Source organism: Rhinopithecus bieti, unplaced genomic scaffold (assembly GCF_001698545.2).
Source record: "Rhinopithecus bieti isolate Rb0 unplaced genomic scaffold, ASM169854v2 scaffold_6513, whole genome shotgun sequence".
Lineage (NCBI taxonomy): Eukaryota > Metazoa > Chordata > Mammalia > Primates > Cercopithecidae > Rhinopithecus > Rhinopithecus bieti.
Genome location: NW_016805931.1, coordinates 337499 through 354890, shown reverse-complemented (window position 1 = coordinate 354890; position 17392 = coordinate 337499). Strand labels below are relative to the sequence as shown.

General features: G+C 39.6%; 1 protein-coding gene and 1 pseudogene across 1 annotated transcript; both read right to left on the bottom strand.

Annotated features, from left to right (window-relative positions):
- Nucleotides 1-1148: 1148 nt before the first annotated feature.
- On the bottom strand, nt 1149-8375 carry GZMA (granzyme A). Its single transcript, XM_017874184.1, has 5 exons — nt 8273-8375; nt 5403-5547; nt 3447-3594; nt 2997-3260; nt 1149-1380 (listed from the first exon to the last, which is right to left on the bottom strand). The coding sequence occupies exons 1-5, from the start codon at nt 8340-8342 to the stop codon at nt 1219-1221; spliced, it is 789 nt and encodes a 262-aa protein (XP_017729673.1). The 5' UTR covers nt 8343-8375; the 3' UTR covers nt 1149-1218.
- Nucleotides 8376-16581: 8206 nt separating this feature from the next.
- Nucleotides 16582-17121, bottom strand: LOC108530975 (succinate dehydrogenase [ubiquinone] cytochrome b small subunit, mitochondrial pseudogene; annotated as a pseudogene).
- Nucleotides 17122-17392: the final 271 nt, after the last annotated feature.

Below are 17392 nucleotides of genomic sequence, written 5' to 3'. Positions count from 1 at the left end.
TCACATAAAGAATACTATATCCTGGGTCCCACCAAATACCAATTAAATCAGAATGTCTAGAGGTGGGACCTGGGCATTGGTAGTTTTAAAGAGCTTGGTGAGTCTAATGAACGACCATGGTTGAAAACGAAATGTACTATTACTTTAGCCAGTCTTTAAGCTATGCTCCTTCCTTTGTTGTTGGTTTTTTTTTTTTGCGCCTTCCTTTGTTTTAAGAGCCTGTCTCTTAGTGTTGCTGTATGTTATTGGTTTGAATATGTATTATGCATGTATATGTGTGTGTATATTTGTATATATGTCTGTATGTGTATATATGTATATACATATGTATATACACACATATATGTATATATTGAAATTTGTATTACATAATATATAATATATATAAAATTTATATTACTAAAGGGACTATAGAAATTGAAAGAATCTGTTCACATAATAACATCTTGAAGTGACTACAGGCTGATGACTACCTACTAAATTCACTATGTTGAAAAATATTATGAGGGCTTTTTCCAAAGAAAACTTTCTGGACACAAGTCAACACTCATTCTCTACTATGGGATGGCAGCCACTGTAACTATCATGTTGATTGGATCTACCCAGTCTCAAGAACAAAGAGAACTGAGAAATCACCTAGGTAATCCAAGGCTTAAATGCAAGGCACTGAGAAAGAAGGCTGACTTTCTATTGTATAATTTTCTTGGCTGCCAAAGTACTGTATCTGTATGCCCTAGAATTTGGAAAATACTGTAAGGCATTGCTTGTTTCTTTTTCTCCCATAGACTCAGATTCTTGTGTATAGCATGAAAAGCAGTTGTTAATGTGGAACAATACCCTATATTTCCTTTTCCAGACTGGCTGCAGACTGGCTGTTCCAGACTGGCTGTTTCTGTTTCCGGTGGAATTGTGGAGCCCTTTACTGCATTTGTTGTTAGACCTGATCTTAGGGTCATTCTTGCTGGATTCCACTGAGACAGAGAGATGAATAATTCAGGAAGCATTCCCATGTCACTTGATGCATAAATGACTCTGGTGACATTGATCACATAATCCCTCCCCCTTGCATTATCTACAAGGCTCCCATATAACTCTGCTTCACTTTGCTGGTGCGGATCTGCCCACTAAGTTTACAAGAGAGAAACAGGTACAGTCATGCAAATTGATTTTATTTGTGAAAACATTAAGAAGCCACAGTAAATGAAATGAAACAGTTATTTAAACTGCCCCCTTGATAGTCATAATTATCCAGCTGAGGTGTTTCTTTGAGAGAAGAATATAGACACCAGGTCCACCAGGGTGTCCACATTTATTTTCAAGGCCAAAGGAAGTGACCCCTCGGAAAACACCGTTGCACAACAAAGGGCTTCCAGAATCTCCCTGGAGGAAAACAAGAGGGGTCAGTGTTCGGCATTACTACTAGTGAAATGGAAGAAATTCTGCAGCATTTAATATGGAGTTAAGACCAACCTTGACCTCATTGAAGATAGTGCTTAAAAATTAAAATGTTTGGAAATAGTTCAGTATTTTTGAATTGGTTCACTTGGTTTATTTATGAGCCAGTGAAAATCAAAATGAAACTTGCACATGTTATCAGCTAATTTTGAGACTGTTGCTCTGCTTTTGGAAAGGAAAGTCTCCTGTTTATTTGTCATTTTCTCAAAATGCTTAATAACTCAAGGGGCAAAAGAGTCAAATGCAGATGGTACATTGAAGCAAAGAATAAAAACTATGTTTTCTGGTTCTTCTAGCAGATAATTGCCTTCCAAAAGAAACAAAACCAAATCAGTCCCTTTCAGGCAAAAGTTGGCCTTATAGAGATATGAAATAAAGAACCATGTTAGAACCTGGGATCCTCTCTGGACATGTATAGTTCCCCTGCCTGTTACAGTAATGGCATTTGCAGAATTAGTCCTTTAGGTTTAATTCATCAATAGCCAATTTCGGGGTGTTGAGAGAACAGGGAAGGATTGCCAAGCTTCGGTGGTGGCGGGTGGCTGGTGGGATGGGAACTAGCATCTTAGTATGCTGCCGTGGCCTTAGGATGCTGCATGTGGGTTCCAAAAGTATGAAGGTCCTGGGTTCCTGGGAGCCCAGCATGGTGGACAAGGGATGGAATGGGGGAACTAGGGCAGAGAAGGGAAAGTGGACAGGTACTAAAGACAAATGTTTTCTTTTCCTGGGATTTGACTAGCTTTGGTTCTGAAGGCAAGACATAGATCTAGAGAAGGACAGAGAACTTTGGATTTCTCAATCTCTGGTAACTCCCAAACTATGCATACTGCATACCCTTCTTCAGGTAAGACTCTGTAAGGTCTTTGGGACAAATGAGAAATGCAAGCTAGTACTCAGTTTAAAAATCTGTGAAATGTTTCTTCTATTCTTGTCTTTAAGCATGGCCCTGTCCCACCCCTTCTCAGGGGGTTCTAGGATGGAAGCTTACACATTTTCTGGTATGAGTCATGCTTTGAACATTGAACAGCATGTTTACTGGAGATTAAACTAAGCTCTGGGAAGCTATAGGGTCTGGCTGGAAATATTCAGCCAGGCTTGACAGACATTTCAGACATGCTGATGTTAAATGGCAGAGGAACGTAGTGGAGAAGGAGAGGGAATGTACTGACACGGGGAAAGCGTACTGAATGGCCTTGAGGAACCTTGACTTCAGCTCTCCTAAGTGTTGTATATCTTCAAGTTTAGATCTCTGTATGTTAATATGAAAAATGAGACCGAACATTGCTTCCTAGTAATTTTGTAAAAGCCAAAAGATGTAGTGCATGCACACCATGCACTAGCAGTGAGCTTCTTATTTTTGATTAGTGACCCACTTGAGCTGAGCACATTCATGTATTTGACTGGGGTTTTATTAAACTTATTTCAAGAAACTCTAGGATCCTGTAGAAGCCAGTGCTATGACAAAACAAAGCATGATGTTACATTTTCTCTGTCTGCATGACTGACTTCAATAGCTAAATGTGGGATCTTATTTTACTTACATTGTACGAGTCTTTTCCACCTCGGAGGCTTCTGGCACAAACCATATTCATTCCAATCACAGGGTTAAAATTATAGTGATTTGGATCATTGCAGATTTTTCTGTCTATGATGGTGATATTGACTTCTCTCAGCGTATCGGACTGAGATGCATTATTGTGAATCCTCCCCCAACCTGCAACTTGGCACATGGTTCCTGGTTTCACGTCATCCCCCTTTTTAGGCAGATGAAGGATAGTCACATATTTGTTAATTTTGCTTTTCCTTCAGCTGTTGGAAGAAAACATAAAGTGTTAATGGGATAAGATATTTACATTTTAACTTAAATTATAGTCCAAATTTTCAGGATCCTCTTTATGTAAGTTTTTACAACAGTGGCACCAAGGAAATGTTTTCATGTTGGTGGCCAGATTGTAGAAGGTTCTATGACTTTTGAGAAGATAATCAAAGATACATACCCGTAAAAGTTTGAGATCACCTTCGTGTGTGGCTGGGTCGTAGCATGGATAGGGAAACTCTTTCTTAACACGCATTATCTGTTTTTCTTGCTCTTTCCTGGTTATTGAGTGAGCCCCAAGAATGACCTGGGACCTTTTGTTCCTGAGAACAGATACAACATTATTTACTGGATTTCTTCTTTGTATTAGCAATTGAGCATATATGCTGATCAGTTTCATTGTCCCATTTGTAAGTATGGAGGTGGGGAGACATCTTTGTGGCTCAGAAAGAAAATGTGTGCTTTAAAGAATAAAATAATGTTTATGAATAAAAGAATGTTTATGAATTCATCGTCATCATCATCACCAGCTTGTTTATAAAAAGGTAAACTAGGTTCATTGAAAAGAGAATTCCATGGCAGCAAAGCCAAGCCTTGTGCTTGTCTGCCCCTCTACCCCTGCCTTATTTAGCTGTGATGGAGAATTACTTATTAGCTGTGATGGGAAGCAAAGATCTCAGTAGTCCAGGGACAGAAGCAAAAAGCAGCCAATAGTTGTAAAGTAATGCACTGAAGGGGTCTTTTCAAGAAAACAACAAACTCAAATGGGAAAACTTTCAGAAACAGATTGCCCCATGGAGGACCCTATTTGCATGGCATTGAGTGTGTTGAACGGATGGTGGTCTGAAGGAGGGGTTCAGGAGTCTTTTTGTTCTCTTAAAGATTCATTTTGGTTATCAAAATCAAAATGCTTTCTGATGAACTGATGGTTAAGGCTATCATCATTCACAACCTAGTATAAACTACACCAACCAGATTATGCACACTGCCTCTTTTCCATTACATCACCTTAGATTAGTCTCACTTAAACGATCACATGTACCCCCAACATATGTGCAACTATTATATGTCAATAAAAGTAAATAATAAACAAAAAAAAGAAAAGACCTTAGAACAGTGCTTTCCAGTAGAACATATTTTTATGATGAAATGTTCTATGAATCTGCACTAGCCACATGTGGCTACTGAGGACTTGAAATGTGGCTGGTGCGATCAAGGAACTAATTTGATATTTTATTTAACTTTAATTGATTGAAATTTACATAGCTACCTCTAGCTAGTGGCTATCATATTGAATGGACTAGGTTTACAGGCTTGATTTACAGAGTAGGAAAAGACCAGGCCTGGGAAGAGGTTTGAATGTAGCGGTCGAGAGGAGTGAAGAGGTGGCCAAAGATGTGAGAGGAATTCACGGAGGCATACAGGAAGGCATTGAACACAAGATTTCTGTACTTGATGGTTGCACTCAGGGCTCTGAGGGGGCACTGAAAGTTTCAGCCTTCCATGCTGAGGCTAATTCTACCTGGGCATGCAGTCATGAGAGAAGCAAAGCTCTGCAGCACCTGTACCCAATGGCTCAGTGGAGATCTACAGAAAGAGCTTGTGGATGCTACTTCCTCATTGCCTGATTCTTTGTGGCAAGTCTGGGCTTAACTTCCTTTTAGGCTTAAGCAAGTGCCCAAAGACTTAAGCGACGTGAAGATACATGTGAACCTCCCATGGCTTTAGTGGGATCTACTATTTATTTTATTTTATTTTATTTATTTTATTTTATTTTGAGATGGAGTCTCACTCTTGTTGCCCAGGCTGGAGTGCAATGGCACAATCTCGGTTCACTGCAACCTCCGCCTCCTAGGTTCAAGCAATTCTCCTGCCTCAGCCTCCAAAGTAGCTGGGATTATAGACATGCACCACCATGCCTGGCTAATTTTGTATTTTTAGTAGAGATGGGGTTTCACCATGTTGGCCAGGCTAGTCTCAAACTCCTGACCTCATGTGATCTACCTGCCTTGGCCTCCCAAAGTGCTGGGATTACAGGCGTGAGCCACTGTGCCTGGTCTGCTCTTTTTATTAATGTTTCCCCAAATTAGAGTATCTTTACAAACATTTGTTTAAAAACCCAGGCACTTACAAGTTACAGTGAGCTGCAGTCAACACCCAGTCTTTTGCAATCAAAGCCCCAGCACAGATGGATTTTCTCTCAAGACTAAGTAGGACCATGTAGGGTCTTGAATGAGGAGTTACTTCATTTCCTCCAATAATTTCTTCACAGACATCTGTTCAAGGGAAAAGACAAATTAGACTGGTGTTCACCCCAAAGAGCTCTACACAAAGTCATGTTTCTAAGACCAGTGATACTTTTTGCGCTCAGAGAGGAAGTCTGGATGAGAGCATTTCCCCCTGCTTTTACTCTATGTACACCCGTAGACATCTGATACAAATCCTATTCCTGTTGGACTTTAGGGTCCTGCTCTTCCACACATAGAAGCCAGGCCATTGACTGTTCCAGGATCATTAGGCTAGAAGTCACAAACCAGCAACCTCAGGCCCCAGGGCAGAAAGCTGTGCCTTGGTCTTTACCATCAACAGTTGCTGCAGGAGATGCCAGTGGTAGTGACAACCTCAAGTACTTCCACCCTTTTTGGCTAAGTATTAATTTTGGGGAAATAGATAAGACTTTTAGAAGCCTCATAACTTCCCTTTTAACCCCAAGCCATTGCAAAAACACAGCTTATGAACCGATATTAGCATCATTTAGCTGTGACCCTACCCCTCAGTCCTTTGGTCATTATGAGAGTTTTGGTTATTAAATTGCACTGTTCTCACTCATAAGTTAAGAAAATAACATCGATTACACCTCCCTTTCCATCTCTAGACCAAACCATGTGGTTTAATCTAAGGTATTTTCCAATGAGATATGGAAGAGAGGAGAGAAGATACTATATGCCGAGAATTCTGCCTAAGTGACATTTCCTTAATGATGATAGTGTAGAAGTAGAGACCCATTGTTAGGGAACAGTGAGAGCTAAACACAAGGCAAACCATACATGCTGATAGATAGAGCACCTTATGTCTCAGTGATACACTCTGAGCTCTCCACCTCCTGCACCAGATGTTCTTGGATTCTCCCAAAATACTTTTGCTAAGACTCATGGTTTCTTGAATAGGGCACAGTGCCTCTTATTCCATAATTAGGACTAAGTCATTGCCAAATTCACAGGCAAGTATTAATGGCAGCTATAGAAGCCTTTCCTAAGATTTTATGAGGGTGAGAGCAAGGAGGAGAGCGACCACATGAAATGTGGCTAGTGTGATTTGAAAAAGCAGAGGTCTCTGCTTTTAAAAAGGGAACTGGGAGGAAGAAATTCTAGGCTCTAGAAATAAAAGGGTAAGGAGCTTATAGAAACAAGAGAACTTCACCCAATCCCAATTTTCCTAGGATGATTCATGTACAGATAGATTTCAACCGTGCCTTGCTTTGCTGTGTCTGTTCCTTATATGGGCCCACACTGCCCTCTCTGAACACAGGAAACAAAGAGGAACACAGCAGTTTGCTTTTGTTGTTTCCTTTGAAGAAAAGATATGGCTGGATTTATCTGCCCTGTTTTTTTCTGTTATGGAAAATTTAACATGCCTGAATATAGTCATACTACGCCCTGCTTATAACATAGCCAATCTTTGCCCCAAATGTCCTGCAGTCTTGTTATTTTGATATTTCTTCTCTCTCTATCTTTTTTTTTTTTTTTTTTTTTTTTTTTTTTGGAGCGGGGAACAGAGCCCTGCTCTGTCACCAGGCTGGAGTGAAGTGGTGCGATCTCAGCTCATTGCAACCTCTGACTCTCTGGTTCAAGTGATTCTCCTGCCTCAGCCTCCCGAGTAGCTGGGATTACAGGCACGCACCACCATGCCCAGCTAATTTTTGTGTTTTTAGTGGAGACAAGGTTTCACCATGTTGGCCAAGATGGTCTCAATCTCTTGACCTTGTGAACCACCCGCCTCAGCTCCCAAAGTCTTCTCATATGTAGGTGCATGATAAACCAGAGTTCTTTGGGAATTCCTGGCAAGGCAAGTTATTACGTAAGTCCCTGCTTCCAAAAGCTGATGAATCATGGGAAAAACCATGGCTGGCTCCATATTGCTATAGCTCGAGAGTAGTCCTCACTTCCTAGTAGGCTGTTCAAGGGAAATCTGGAGCTCCCCAAGAGCTGTCACCCTTTCAGCGGTGATACCATGAATTATACAGCATTTTAACCCATGCATGCACAACTCATGCAAAAGCAGAAATATTGATTACCATTTGGTAGACAAAAAATTAGCTTAATAAAAAATATTATAGCACTCCCAAAGGGTTAACGAGGGAACTGGCCTAATGTCTTAATGTATTGCCAAAGAGTCTCTAGACCAGAGAAATAAGTATAAAAATTCTAATAATTCCTGATTCACTTTTGCTGTCTAGGTCAGATTTGTCTTAGTTTTCTTTAAACGATCTATGTATTTTCTGCAGTAGGAAAGGCTGAGTTGACTACGTTGCCACTATTCCTTTCCTGGAAGGTACTATTTGTTGTACTAACACGAGAGTTTTGTTCACTCATTTTTACGTTGTCTTTTTTGGCAGTTTTCAAGTTACAAATTGGCAGCGATAAGCATTGGTGGTTCTGCTATCTTTTGCAAAATAATTGTGAGAAGAAAAGATGTTTTTTTCTTCTAAAATACAGAAATATTTAAAATCCAAGAAAGAATGCTATTTTAAAAAAAATAGAGACAGGGTCTCACTACGTTGCCCTGCCTGGACTCAAACTCCTGCGCTCAAGCGATCCTTCCACCTCAGGCTTCCTAGTAGCTGGGACTACAGGCATGTGCCATTGTGCCTGGCTAAACATTTTAAGACCTGGGGGAAAACATCTTCTTTCAGTATAGGAATGTAATATTACCAAAAGTTCATTGAAAGTCTGCTCCATTTTGCTTCGTGGTCATAATGGAAATGAGAAGAATCAGTCTTACCTTCAGGAATTAGCACAAGAAAAACGACAACTGAGAGAGAGGATGCCAGAAATCTATAGGAGTTCCTCATTGTGACTGCTGTCCCACATCAATCAACCTGAAAATCTGCTTTCAGTTCTTAACTGCCTCTATCTATATACTGAGAGTAAAAGGATGTGGTTTCCTTTCTTTCTTTCTTTCTTTTTTTTTTTTTTCAAATTTCAAAGTTTAGCATTAGGAAACCAAATCCAAATAAGTGAGAATGGTGGATGATGGCTCACTGTCAGCAGGCATGTTTTCCTTTGCTAGGACTGCTGAGGGGGGTGCTGGAATTCTACATGGTGGGAGGGGGGCAAGGGACTTTGTTGCCATCAGAGTACACCAGGGAAGACTGTAAAGTGTCTCAGCTAAGATTTTGAAGATGCTTTCATCATCTGCAATATTATCTACAGTATCCATGACTGGAAACTCTTGAAGACTTAAATTAGAGTTTTAATAAAAGTCCTCAAAATTGGTCACCAATCAAACTTCTTTCTAGCTGTCTCTTTGGGTTATATAAGAATTAGCAGGCCAAGTGCAAGGTGAGGACAGGAGGGAGATTTGTTTACATAGAGGCTCCTGCCTGGATTTTCCTTCCCCACTTTGTGGTGAGTGTTTATTGTGCTCCTGTCTGGTCTATGGCAGGTGTGGGGACATGGGCTGGAGCGGGTAGGGGCTCTTGGCCATTTCCAGCTCTCTGATTGTGCATTCCTGATTGTCTAGTTTCACAACTTTAGATACTGAAAGTATCTCTGAGTTTCCCTCCCACCCTCCCTTCCTTTCTTTCTTTCTTTCTTTCTTTCTTTCTTTCTTTCTTTCTTTCTTTCTTTCTTTCTTTCTTTCTTTCTTTCTTTCTTTCTTTCTTCTGAACAGGTTTAGCTGAGAAAAGAAGTGGGAGTCATTTTTGTTCCAATGTTGGGGAATGTCTCGCTCTAACAAGAGTCAACCTCAGTCCCTGGAGGAACAGTATGCAGTGTGCTTTCTATCAGAAATGAGTTCAGCTCTCTTTCTGAGCTGAGGATGTGGTCTCCAATACAATACAAATGGTCAGATGTGCTGTCAGGATGTTGGGTACTGAACCAACCATCCCCATAGTTAACACTCTGATGACTTCAAACCTAGTGGTTACTTCTTTAGAAATCAAGTGACCTTAGAAGGAAGCCCTGCTGAGACCCCTGTGTTTCTTTTTCTCAGATATTACAAGTGTATCAAAGGTTCATCATTTTCAGTAATAGCAATAAGGTACCCTGCTATTGGTTTTGGTGAGTAATTTTAGTGCAGACTTAAAAAAGTCAAATTGTAATTAACTACACCTACTGAAAAATTCTTAAATAAACCATTGACAATTTTGTTTATTTTTATGTGAATGGTTGCTCTTCTTCCATTTATGTTGACTTCTAACAACTTTATGAGACATAATTCACACACCATAAAGGTCACCCATTTAGAGTGTATGAGTCAATGGATTTTAGTATATTTGCAGAGTCGTGCAGCCATCACCATAATCTAATTCTAGAACATCTTCATTATCCCCGAAGAAGCCTTGTATCCATTAGCAGTCACCCTCTTTAGGCAACCTGCAATCTACTTTCTGTCTCTATGGAATTTGCTTATTCTGGACATTTCTTATAAATGAACCATACAGTATGTGGTCTTTTGTGACTGACTTTGTTCTCTTAGCATAATGCTTTTGAGTTTCATCTACAGCATAACATGTATCAGTACTTCATTCCTTTTTATTGCCAAATAATCCGTCATATGGATATAGCACATTGTATTTGTCCATTCATTGGTTGATGGACATTTGGGTTGTTTCCCCTTTTTAGCTATTATGAATAATGCTTCCGTGAACATTTATGTACAAATCTTTATGTGGACATATGTTCTGATTTCTGTTGGGTCTATACCTAAGAGTGGAATTGCTTGGTCATATGGTAACTGTATATTTAACATTTTGAGAAACTTCTAAACTGTTTTCCAAAGTGGCTGTATCAATTTATATTTCCACCAACAATGTACAAAGGTTCTAATTTCTTTACATCATTTCAATATATTTTTTAAAAAATCACTATTTTAGTGGGTGTGAAATAGCATCTCATTGTGGTTTTGACTTGTATTTCCCTAATGATGAATGATGTTGAGTTTCTTTTCATGTACCTACTTGCCACTCATATATCTTCTTTGGCAAAATGTCTATTCAAGCTATTTGCTCTTTTAAAATTGGGTTGTCTTTTATTATTGAGGTATAAGTGTCCTTTAAACATTCTGGGTACCAATTTGTTATCAGACATATGATTTGCAAATATTTTCTTTAAGTCTGTGGGTTGTCTTTTTTTTCTTGATGATATCTTTCGAAGCACATTTCTAATTTTAATGACTTACAACTTAATCTTTTTAATCCCTTTTGCCTTTGGTGTGATGTCTAAAAAATTATTAACTAATCCAACATCATAAAGATTTACTCCTACATTTTCTTCTAAGATTGTTATAGTTCTATTTTGTTTTTACCTTTAGGCCTTTTTTTAAAGTTAAATTTCTCATATAGTTTGAGTTAATTTTTGTGTATGGCTGATGTGGAATCCAACTTCATTCTTTTGCATGTGAATATTCAGCTGTCCAGCATTGTTTTTTGAAAAGACTATTCTTTCCCTGTGGAATTGCCTTGGCCCCTTTGTTGAAAATTAAAGGTTAGAGTTTATTTCTGGCCTCTCAGTTCTATAATATATATGCATATGTCTATGCCAGTACCACACTGTCTTGATTACTGAAGCTTTGTAGAAACTTTTGAAATGAGTCCACCAACTTTGTTCTAATAATTTTTTCCAAGATTGTTTTAGCTGTGAAATATGAATGTTAATAATTATGTATGCAGTGATTTCTTTACATTCTTGGGAAAAATTTTAATTTATTGTAATGTGAATGAGCCGTTGCAATGTCATAAGCCAGCAGTTCTCAAAGTATGGTCTGTGGACTCCTAGGGGGTCCTGAGACAAGTTATGAGGTCAAAACTATTTTCATAACAACACTAATATGTTGCTTTCCCCTGCCAAACCCCACCATGTGTCGACATTTACACCGATTGTACAAAGGCAATGAAGGGTAAAACTTTGGGTGCCTTAGTGGGAATCAGAGCAGTAACACCAAACTGTGCTAGTAGTCATCATATTCTTCATTGTCAGGCACTTTCAAAAGAAAAAACCGGAACAAAACCCAGTTTTATGCAAGAATGTCCTTGACGAAGCAGTAAAAGCAGTCAAATAATTTAAATTTAATAATCTTGATCATGTTGTAAATGTCTTTTTAATATTCACTGTGGTATGGAAAGTATGCAAAGCATGCATAAGGCACTTCGGCTGTACAAGGGCTGTCTTGAGGAAAAGCACTAGAGCAACTGAGTTGTGAACTGATCTGTCTCTTTTCTTGGAATACTGTTTTTACTTGAAAGAATGCTGATGAGGAATGATTATTCGGACATGGACATTTGGTGGACATTTTCTCAAATGTGAATGAAATGAACTCGATACCTTAAATAAGTTAACTGATAATTTTTGTTGCTAATGATATAATTAGAGCTTTCAAGAGAAAGAATTTTGGGGAAACGTGTCTGCTATCACAAGCTTGATCTCTTTCCAACACTTAAAGATTTTCCTGATGAGATGGTGGTAATATTAACAAATATGACTTTTAAAATATCGTATAGTGAAATGTGTCAACATTTGGAAAATCTGCATAATTCAGTGAATTGAGAGTTTCCGAAAGGGCAATGTGTGCTGTTACACGCATTTGGTTTTGAATTTGCTGTGCTCTTTCCAGGGCACCAGAGTAGTGAATCAGCTATTGAGAAAAATGGCTGGAATCATATTAATTAATTGGTTAATTACACAGACATTTATTGAATGCCTATTAGATGCCTGGTGTAATGCTAGATGTCAAGGATAAGAAGCAAAGGGTATCATTTGCTACTCTGGTAGCCATCTATTTCTTGACATAGCAGTAGTTTAGGAGGTGTGTTCACTGTGATAATTCATGGAAAAATAAAATGTGTGCAAGGGGGAGGGAAACTGCCTGCTTAAGGCACAGACTTTCAGAGCTGGTAGAGTTATGGGGTTTATAATTTATTCATTCATTTTGTAAAATATTTTTTAAACACCTAGATACTGGGAATACATCAGTGAGCAAAACGGACAAAAATCTCTGCCCTTATGGAACTTACATTCTAGTGGGAGGAGACAGAATTAAGTAATAATTATCAATATGATAAATAAGATATATAATATATTAGAAAATGATATAAAAAAGTTGACGGTTGGAGGTAGGGAGTGTAAATTGGGTATACGTGCATTGTGAGAAGGTGGCACTTTAGCAAAGACTTGAAGGAGGGTGAGAGTGTTAGCCATGAAGATATCTGGAAAAGGGCTGGAAGACTAGCGTAGTTGGAAAGAAGTGAGTGAGGGAAGCACAGAAGGAAATGAGGTTAGAAAAATAGTGGGGGACAAAACTGTGAGGGCCTGTGGGTCACTGTATGGACTCTGCCCCTTACCTTAAGTGAGATAAGGAGTCATGTAGGTCATGAGAGGGGGAGTGACATGATCTGATGTGCTTGAATGGGATCACTTTGGTGACTGTGGGGAACAGATTGAACAGGAACCAGGATGAAAGTCGGAAGATTAGGAGGAAATTGCAGTGATTCAGGCTGGAGAGGATGGTGGCTTGGATCTGTGGGGCAGTGGGAGGTGAGTGAATTCTGATGTTTTGAAATTAAGACAGGTAGAGATCTCTTGCAGATTTGGTGTGCAGTATCCAAGAGAGGAGTCAAAGAAGACTTCAGAATTTTTGATCTGAGCTACTGGGAAGGTGGAGTTGCCATGAAATAAAATGGGGATGTCTGAAGCTGAAGCAGGTGTGGAGGGGAAGATGGAGAGGATGGGTTGTGTCTGAGACGTCTGCTAGACATGTGAACAGAGCTATAGAGTAAGGTGGCTGGATTAGGGAGATGCCTGAGCTACAAACATGGACTGGGAATTATCAGCATGTAGATGGCACACTGTCTATAGAGTCAGAGAGCCTAGCCTCCACTGAGAAAGGAGTGAGTGTGGATGGAGAAGAATTTCCCAGGACCTATTGGAGGGTCACCCCATCTTGAAAGTGGAGGAGAAGAGGAGCAACCAGCAATGGCCACTGAGGAGGAGAGACCTGTGAGGTGGGAGTGAGGCCAGGAGACTGTGGTGTCTTAGAAACCAGCACAGTCAGTGCCACCAAGAGGAGGAGAGTCCACTGGTGCCACATGCTGCTGAGAAGGTGAGTGAAAAGGGACGAGAATGGACCATTGGATTTCACAAGGCTAACAAGGTAACAAGGTGGAGGTCTTTGCAAGAGTCATTTCTTAGAGTGTGCGGCAAAAAACCATATTAGAGTTGAAGAGAATAGGAGAGAAATTTGAGTGAAGACATCTCATTTGAGGAATTCTGATGTAAAGAAAAGCAGAGAAATGGGGAAATGCCTGGAGAGAGAAATCTTTTTCTTTTTTAGATGAGAAGAAAAATGCATGTTTGTGTGTTTTGTCATTTACAAGTGTGTGGGATTGTACCTTGTGTACAAATGGTAGCCTGTCTGAAAAGAAATCATTAATGAGAGCTTCTACTCTACATGATTAGCTGAGACTGAATCACAACACTTATTATCTACCCATGGCAAAAGATGTCTCTTGAGAAAAAGTTCTTTGATTCAGTGACCATTTGCTTTATTCAGAATTTGAAGATGGTTACTTTTGTGTTTCCTGTTAAAGGAAAGTCAATCCAGGAAAGGCCAGCATATCCTTTACTCTTCCAAACAGAGTTCCAAAATGTCTGTGGCCCTTGGAATTTAGAGTTCAGTGTTCTATTCAGTGTAGGAGTGTGGGGAGAGACGAAGGGGGATTTATACTTCTCACCGTATACTTCTACATATTTTAATTTTTTACAAAAAATTCAATAATAAACATAATGAGAAAGATCCAGTGTGTATTTTAGATATTTGGAAAATTTGAAGTTTGAGGCTAGGAATAGTTCAGGACAATTGCATCATTTATTAATTATAAGTGGACTAAAGTATCATATGCCAGCACGCCTCAGTTCAGTCAGCATGTTGATGTGCATTTTGCCTTAGCTAGCCAATTTATACATCCAAGCCCTGAACTTAGTTCTGTTATTATTAATAAATTGTGATACATAACAAAGAAAAATGGCTTCTTTTACCAGCTACCATTTATGTCTCATCTTTTTCTCTGGAAGAGCTGAATTATAAAAAACTCACTCTCTAACATGTCTGACTGATTTATCCAATTTAATTCATCAAACATTACTTGAGGGCCCACCACATGCCAGGCAGTGTGCCCAGCACTGTAAATACCGAGGGAACAAGGACATGATTGCTGCCCTTGAAGCATTTGAAGTCTAGCAGAAGACAAGAAGAACACCACAGATAATGAGGACACCTGTTTCAGATTCTGATAACATGGAGCAGAACAAGAATATACCACATTAAGAAAGTAATTGGAGAAAAGATAGATAATATTTCATACTCCCAGCAGCCATCACAATTAGCCCCTGAGATCAGCCCTATATTTAAACAGACTTATACACATTCTGGATTTCTGACTAGAATGGCCACAGACTTCACAACAGCCTGGTAGAAAGATTAGTCTACAAGGCAGACACCGGCTCCATCACTAAAACATTTAAGATCTTGAGCAGGGAATTAGTTTGTGCCTCCATTTTCACACCTGTTAACAGAGAATAGTGACACATAGGGTGTAAAATGAAATGGTCCCAGAATTTGAAGTCAAGAATTGTCCATCCTTCAACTTCACACCTCCTAGGATGGGTATCATCAAAAAAACAGAAAATAACAAGTGGTAGTGAGGATGTGGAGAAACTGAAACCCTCATCCACTACTGGTGGGGATGTGAAGTGGTGCAGCCACTGTGGACAACAGTGCACAATGGCTAAACACAGGGTTTCCATATGACCAAGCAATTTTAGCCTGCATTAGGCCATTCTTGCATTGCTATAAAGAAATACCTGAGACTGGGTAATTTATAAAGAAAAGAGACTTCATTGACTCATAGTTCTGCAGGCTGTACAAGCATGGCACCAGCATCAGCTAGGCTTCTGGAGAGGCCTCAGGGAGCTTTTACTCCTGGTGGAAGGTGAAGTGGGAGCGGGCACATCACATAGTGAGAGCGGGAGCGAGGTTGCGGGGAGGTGCCACACACTTGAATATGTAGTGTATATGCTATTCAGTTGTGAATTGGTGGGACGCATGTAACAGCTTATCAACGTGGAGACATTGGTACTTGATAGCCTCTTAAGGAAAATTTGCTCCCAAATTTTAAGCTGGAAAATCACTGGAATAACTTTTACAATACATGGCCTTTTAGATTTCTAGTATGTATGTTAAGAACTGTGTACAAATTGAAATGTCTGTATTGATCGTCGGCCAATAAAATCTCAATTATGACAGAAAAATGTGAATTTACTTCTTTCCATGAATTATCTTCATATTTTATTTTTTAATTATACATTTTATTTTTTTTCAAAATTATTTTCATAGAATACATTTTCACATTAGAGATTCCCATAGTGTGAACATAACAATTTATTACTTATGGTTTTATATTTGTGGACAGATTGTTTTAGAACAAGTAGAACAAATTTGAGGATTGTCTCAGTTTATACTTTGTAATAGTTTGATACATCTACAAGGTGAACCTTGCCCTTAAATGGAACCTCTCTATATTCAGAAGCACTCCAAGCTATTTTTCCTAAGACTTAGAAATTGATAATGTGAGATGTCAGCATTTCCTAATTTTAAAATTTCCCTAGTATATGCAACCATCAGTAGGTGGTATCTACTGAATAGAGAAGGAAGTTTCAAAAAATTAAACACTATCTAAGTTTCTGCAAAGTTTTTATTCATGAATTATGAGTATTTCCCTTTGTCCACTACTCCCAGGGCAAATAAAGAAGTTTGATCATATATTAATAGTAATAAAGCTGGATTCTCTTTAAGAGATTGATAAATTTAAAGGCTCATATATCATGTTTTGTTATACTATGAGTCTTTTGAGAAGCTGGGAGTCAACCCCATTAACTCACCAGAATACAGAACTCAGTCTCACAACTTCTTAGACAAAATTCCTCTCAAACCTTTTCCTTAAAGATTAAATTCTGAAAATAATCTTGTGATTCAGAGAAGAAGGCTGTCCACCAATGGACTCATCTGTTATTTCTTCCTGATTGTGAGTTGAAGGGCATGACAACACAGAGGAAAAGAAGCATACATCAATTCTTCAAAGTATTAAGTCAGAAAGGTCAGAGCTTCCACAGCATGGCAACAGTTTTGCAGATGTCCACATCGTGATGGTTGAAATAGCAAAGCCCAGCAAAATTTAAAACTGAAATTGCCAAAAGCTCTGCCTGGCAGCTTTCTGCGAGACGTCCCCATGAACATAGTAACAACTTGTTCAAAGCCCCAGCGACCGTGAAGAGTGAGGGTTGCAGCCAGGGAGTAGTCCAGTCCATCGCAGAGCAAGGATTCAAATAAGCAGCCAGAAGCCGACTCAGGAGCAAAACACTGACAACCCTCTCACTAGTCCAGTGGAGAGATGCAGTCTTGGAACCAGAATGGTGGCTCAGTGATAAGTGAATGTGCTGCACTCCACACCAGTCTGGGGTAGGTCGGTCCTGAAGAAATGCTGAGATATGAGCGGGTCTGAACACTGGGGTTTGCAGCAACAGAGCTTGGCTTCCTTGGGCACTGCAAAGGGCACTCAGCTTCCAGAGAGCCGCCATCTCATTCCTGAGGGCTCAAGGACACCCACCAACCCCTGTCTTCACTCTTTCTTTTCTTTTTTTCTCTTTCTTTCTTTTCTTTCTCTCTCTCTCTCTCTCTCTCTCTCTCTCTCTCTCTCTCTCTCTCTCTCTCTTTTTTTTTTTCGGAGTCTCGCTCTGTAGCCCGGGCTGGAGTGCTGTGGCCGGATCTCAGCTCACTGCAAGCTCCGCCTCCCGGGTTTACGCCATTCTCCTGCCTCAGCCTCCCGAGTAGCTGGGACTACAGGCGCCC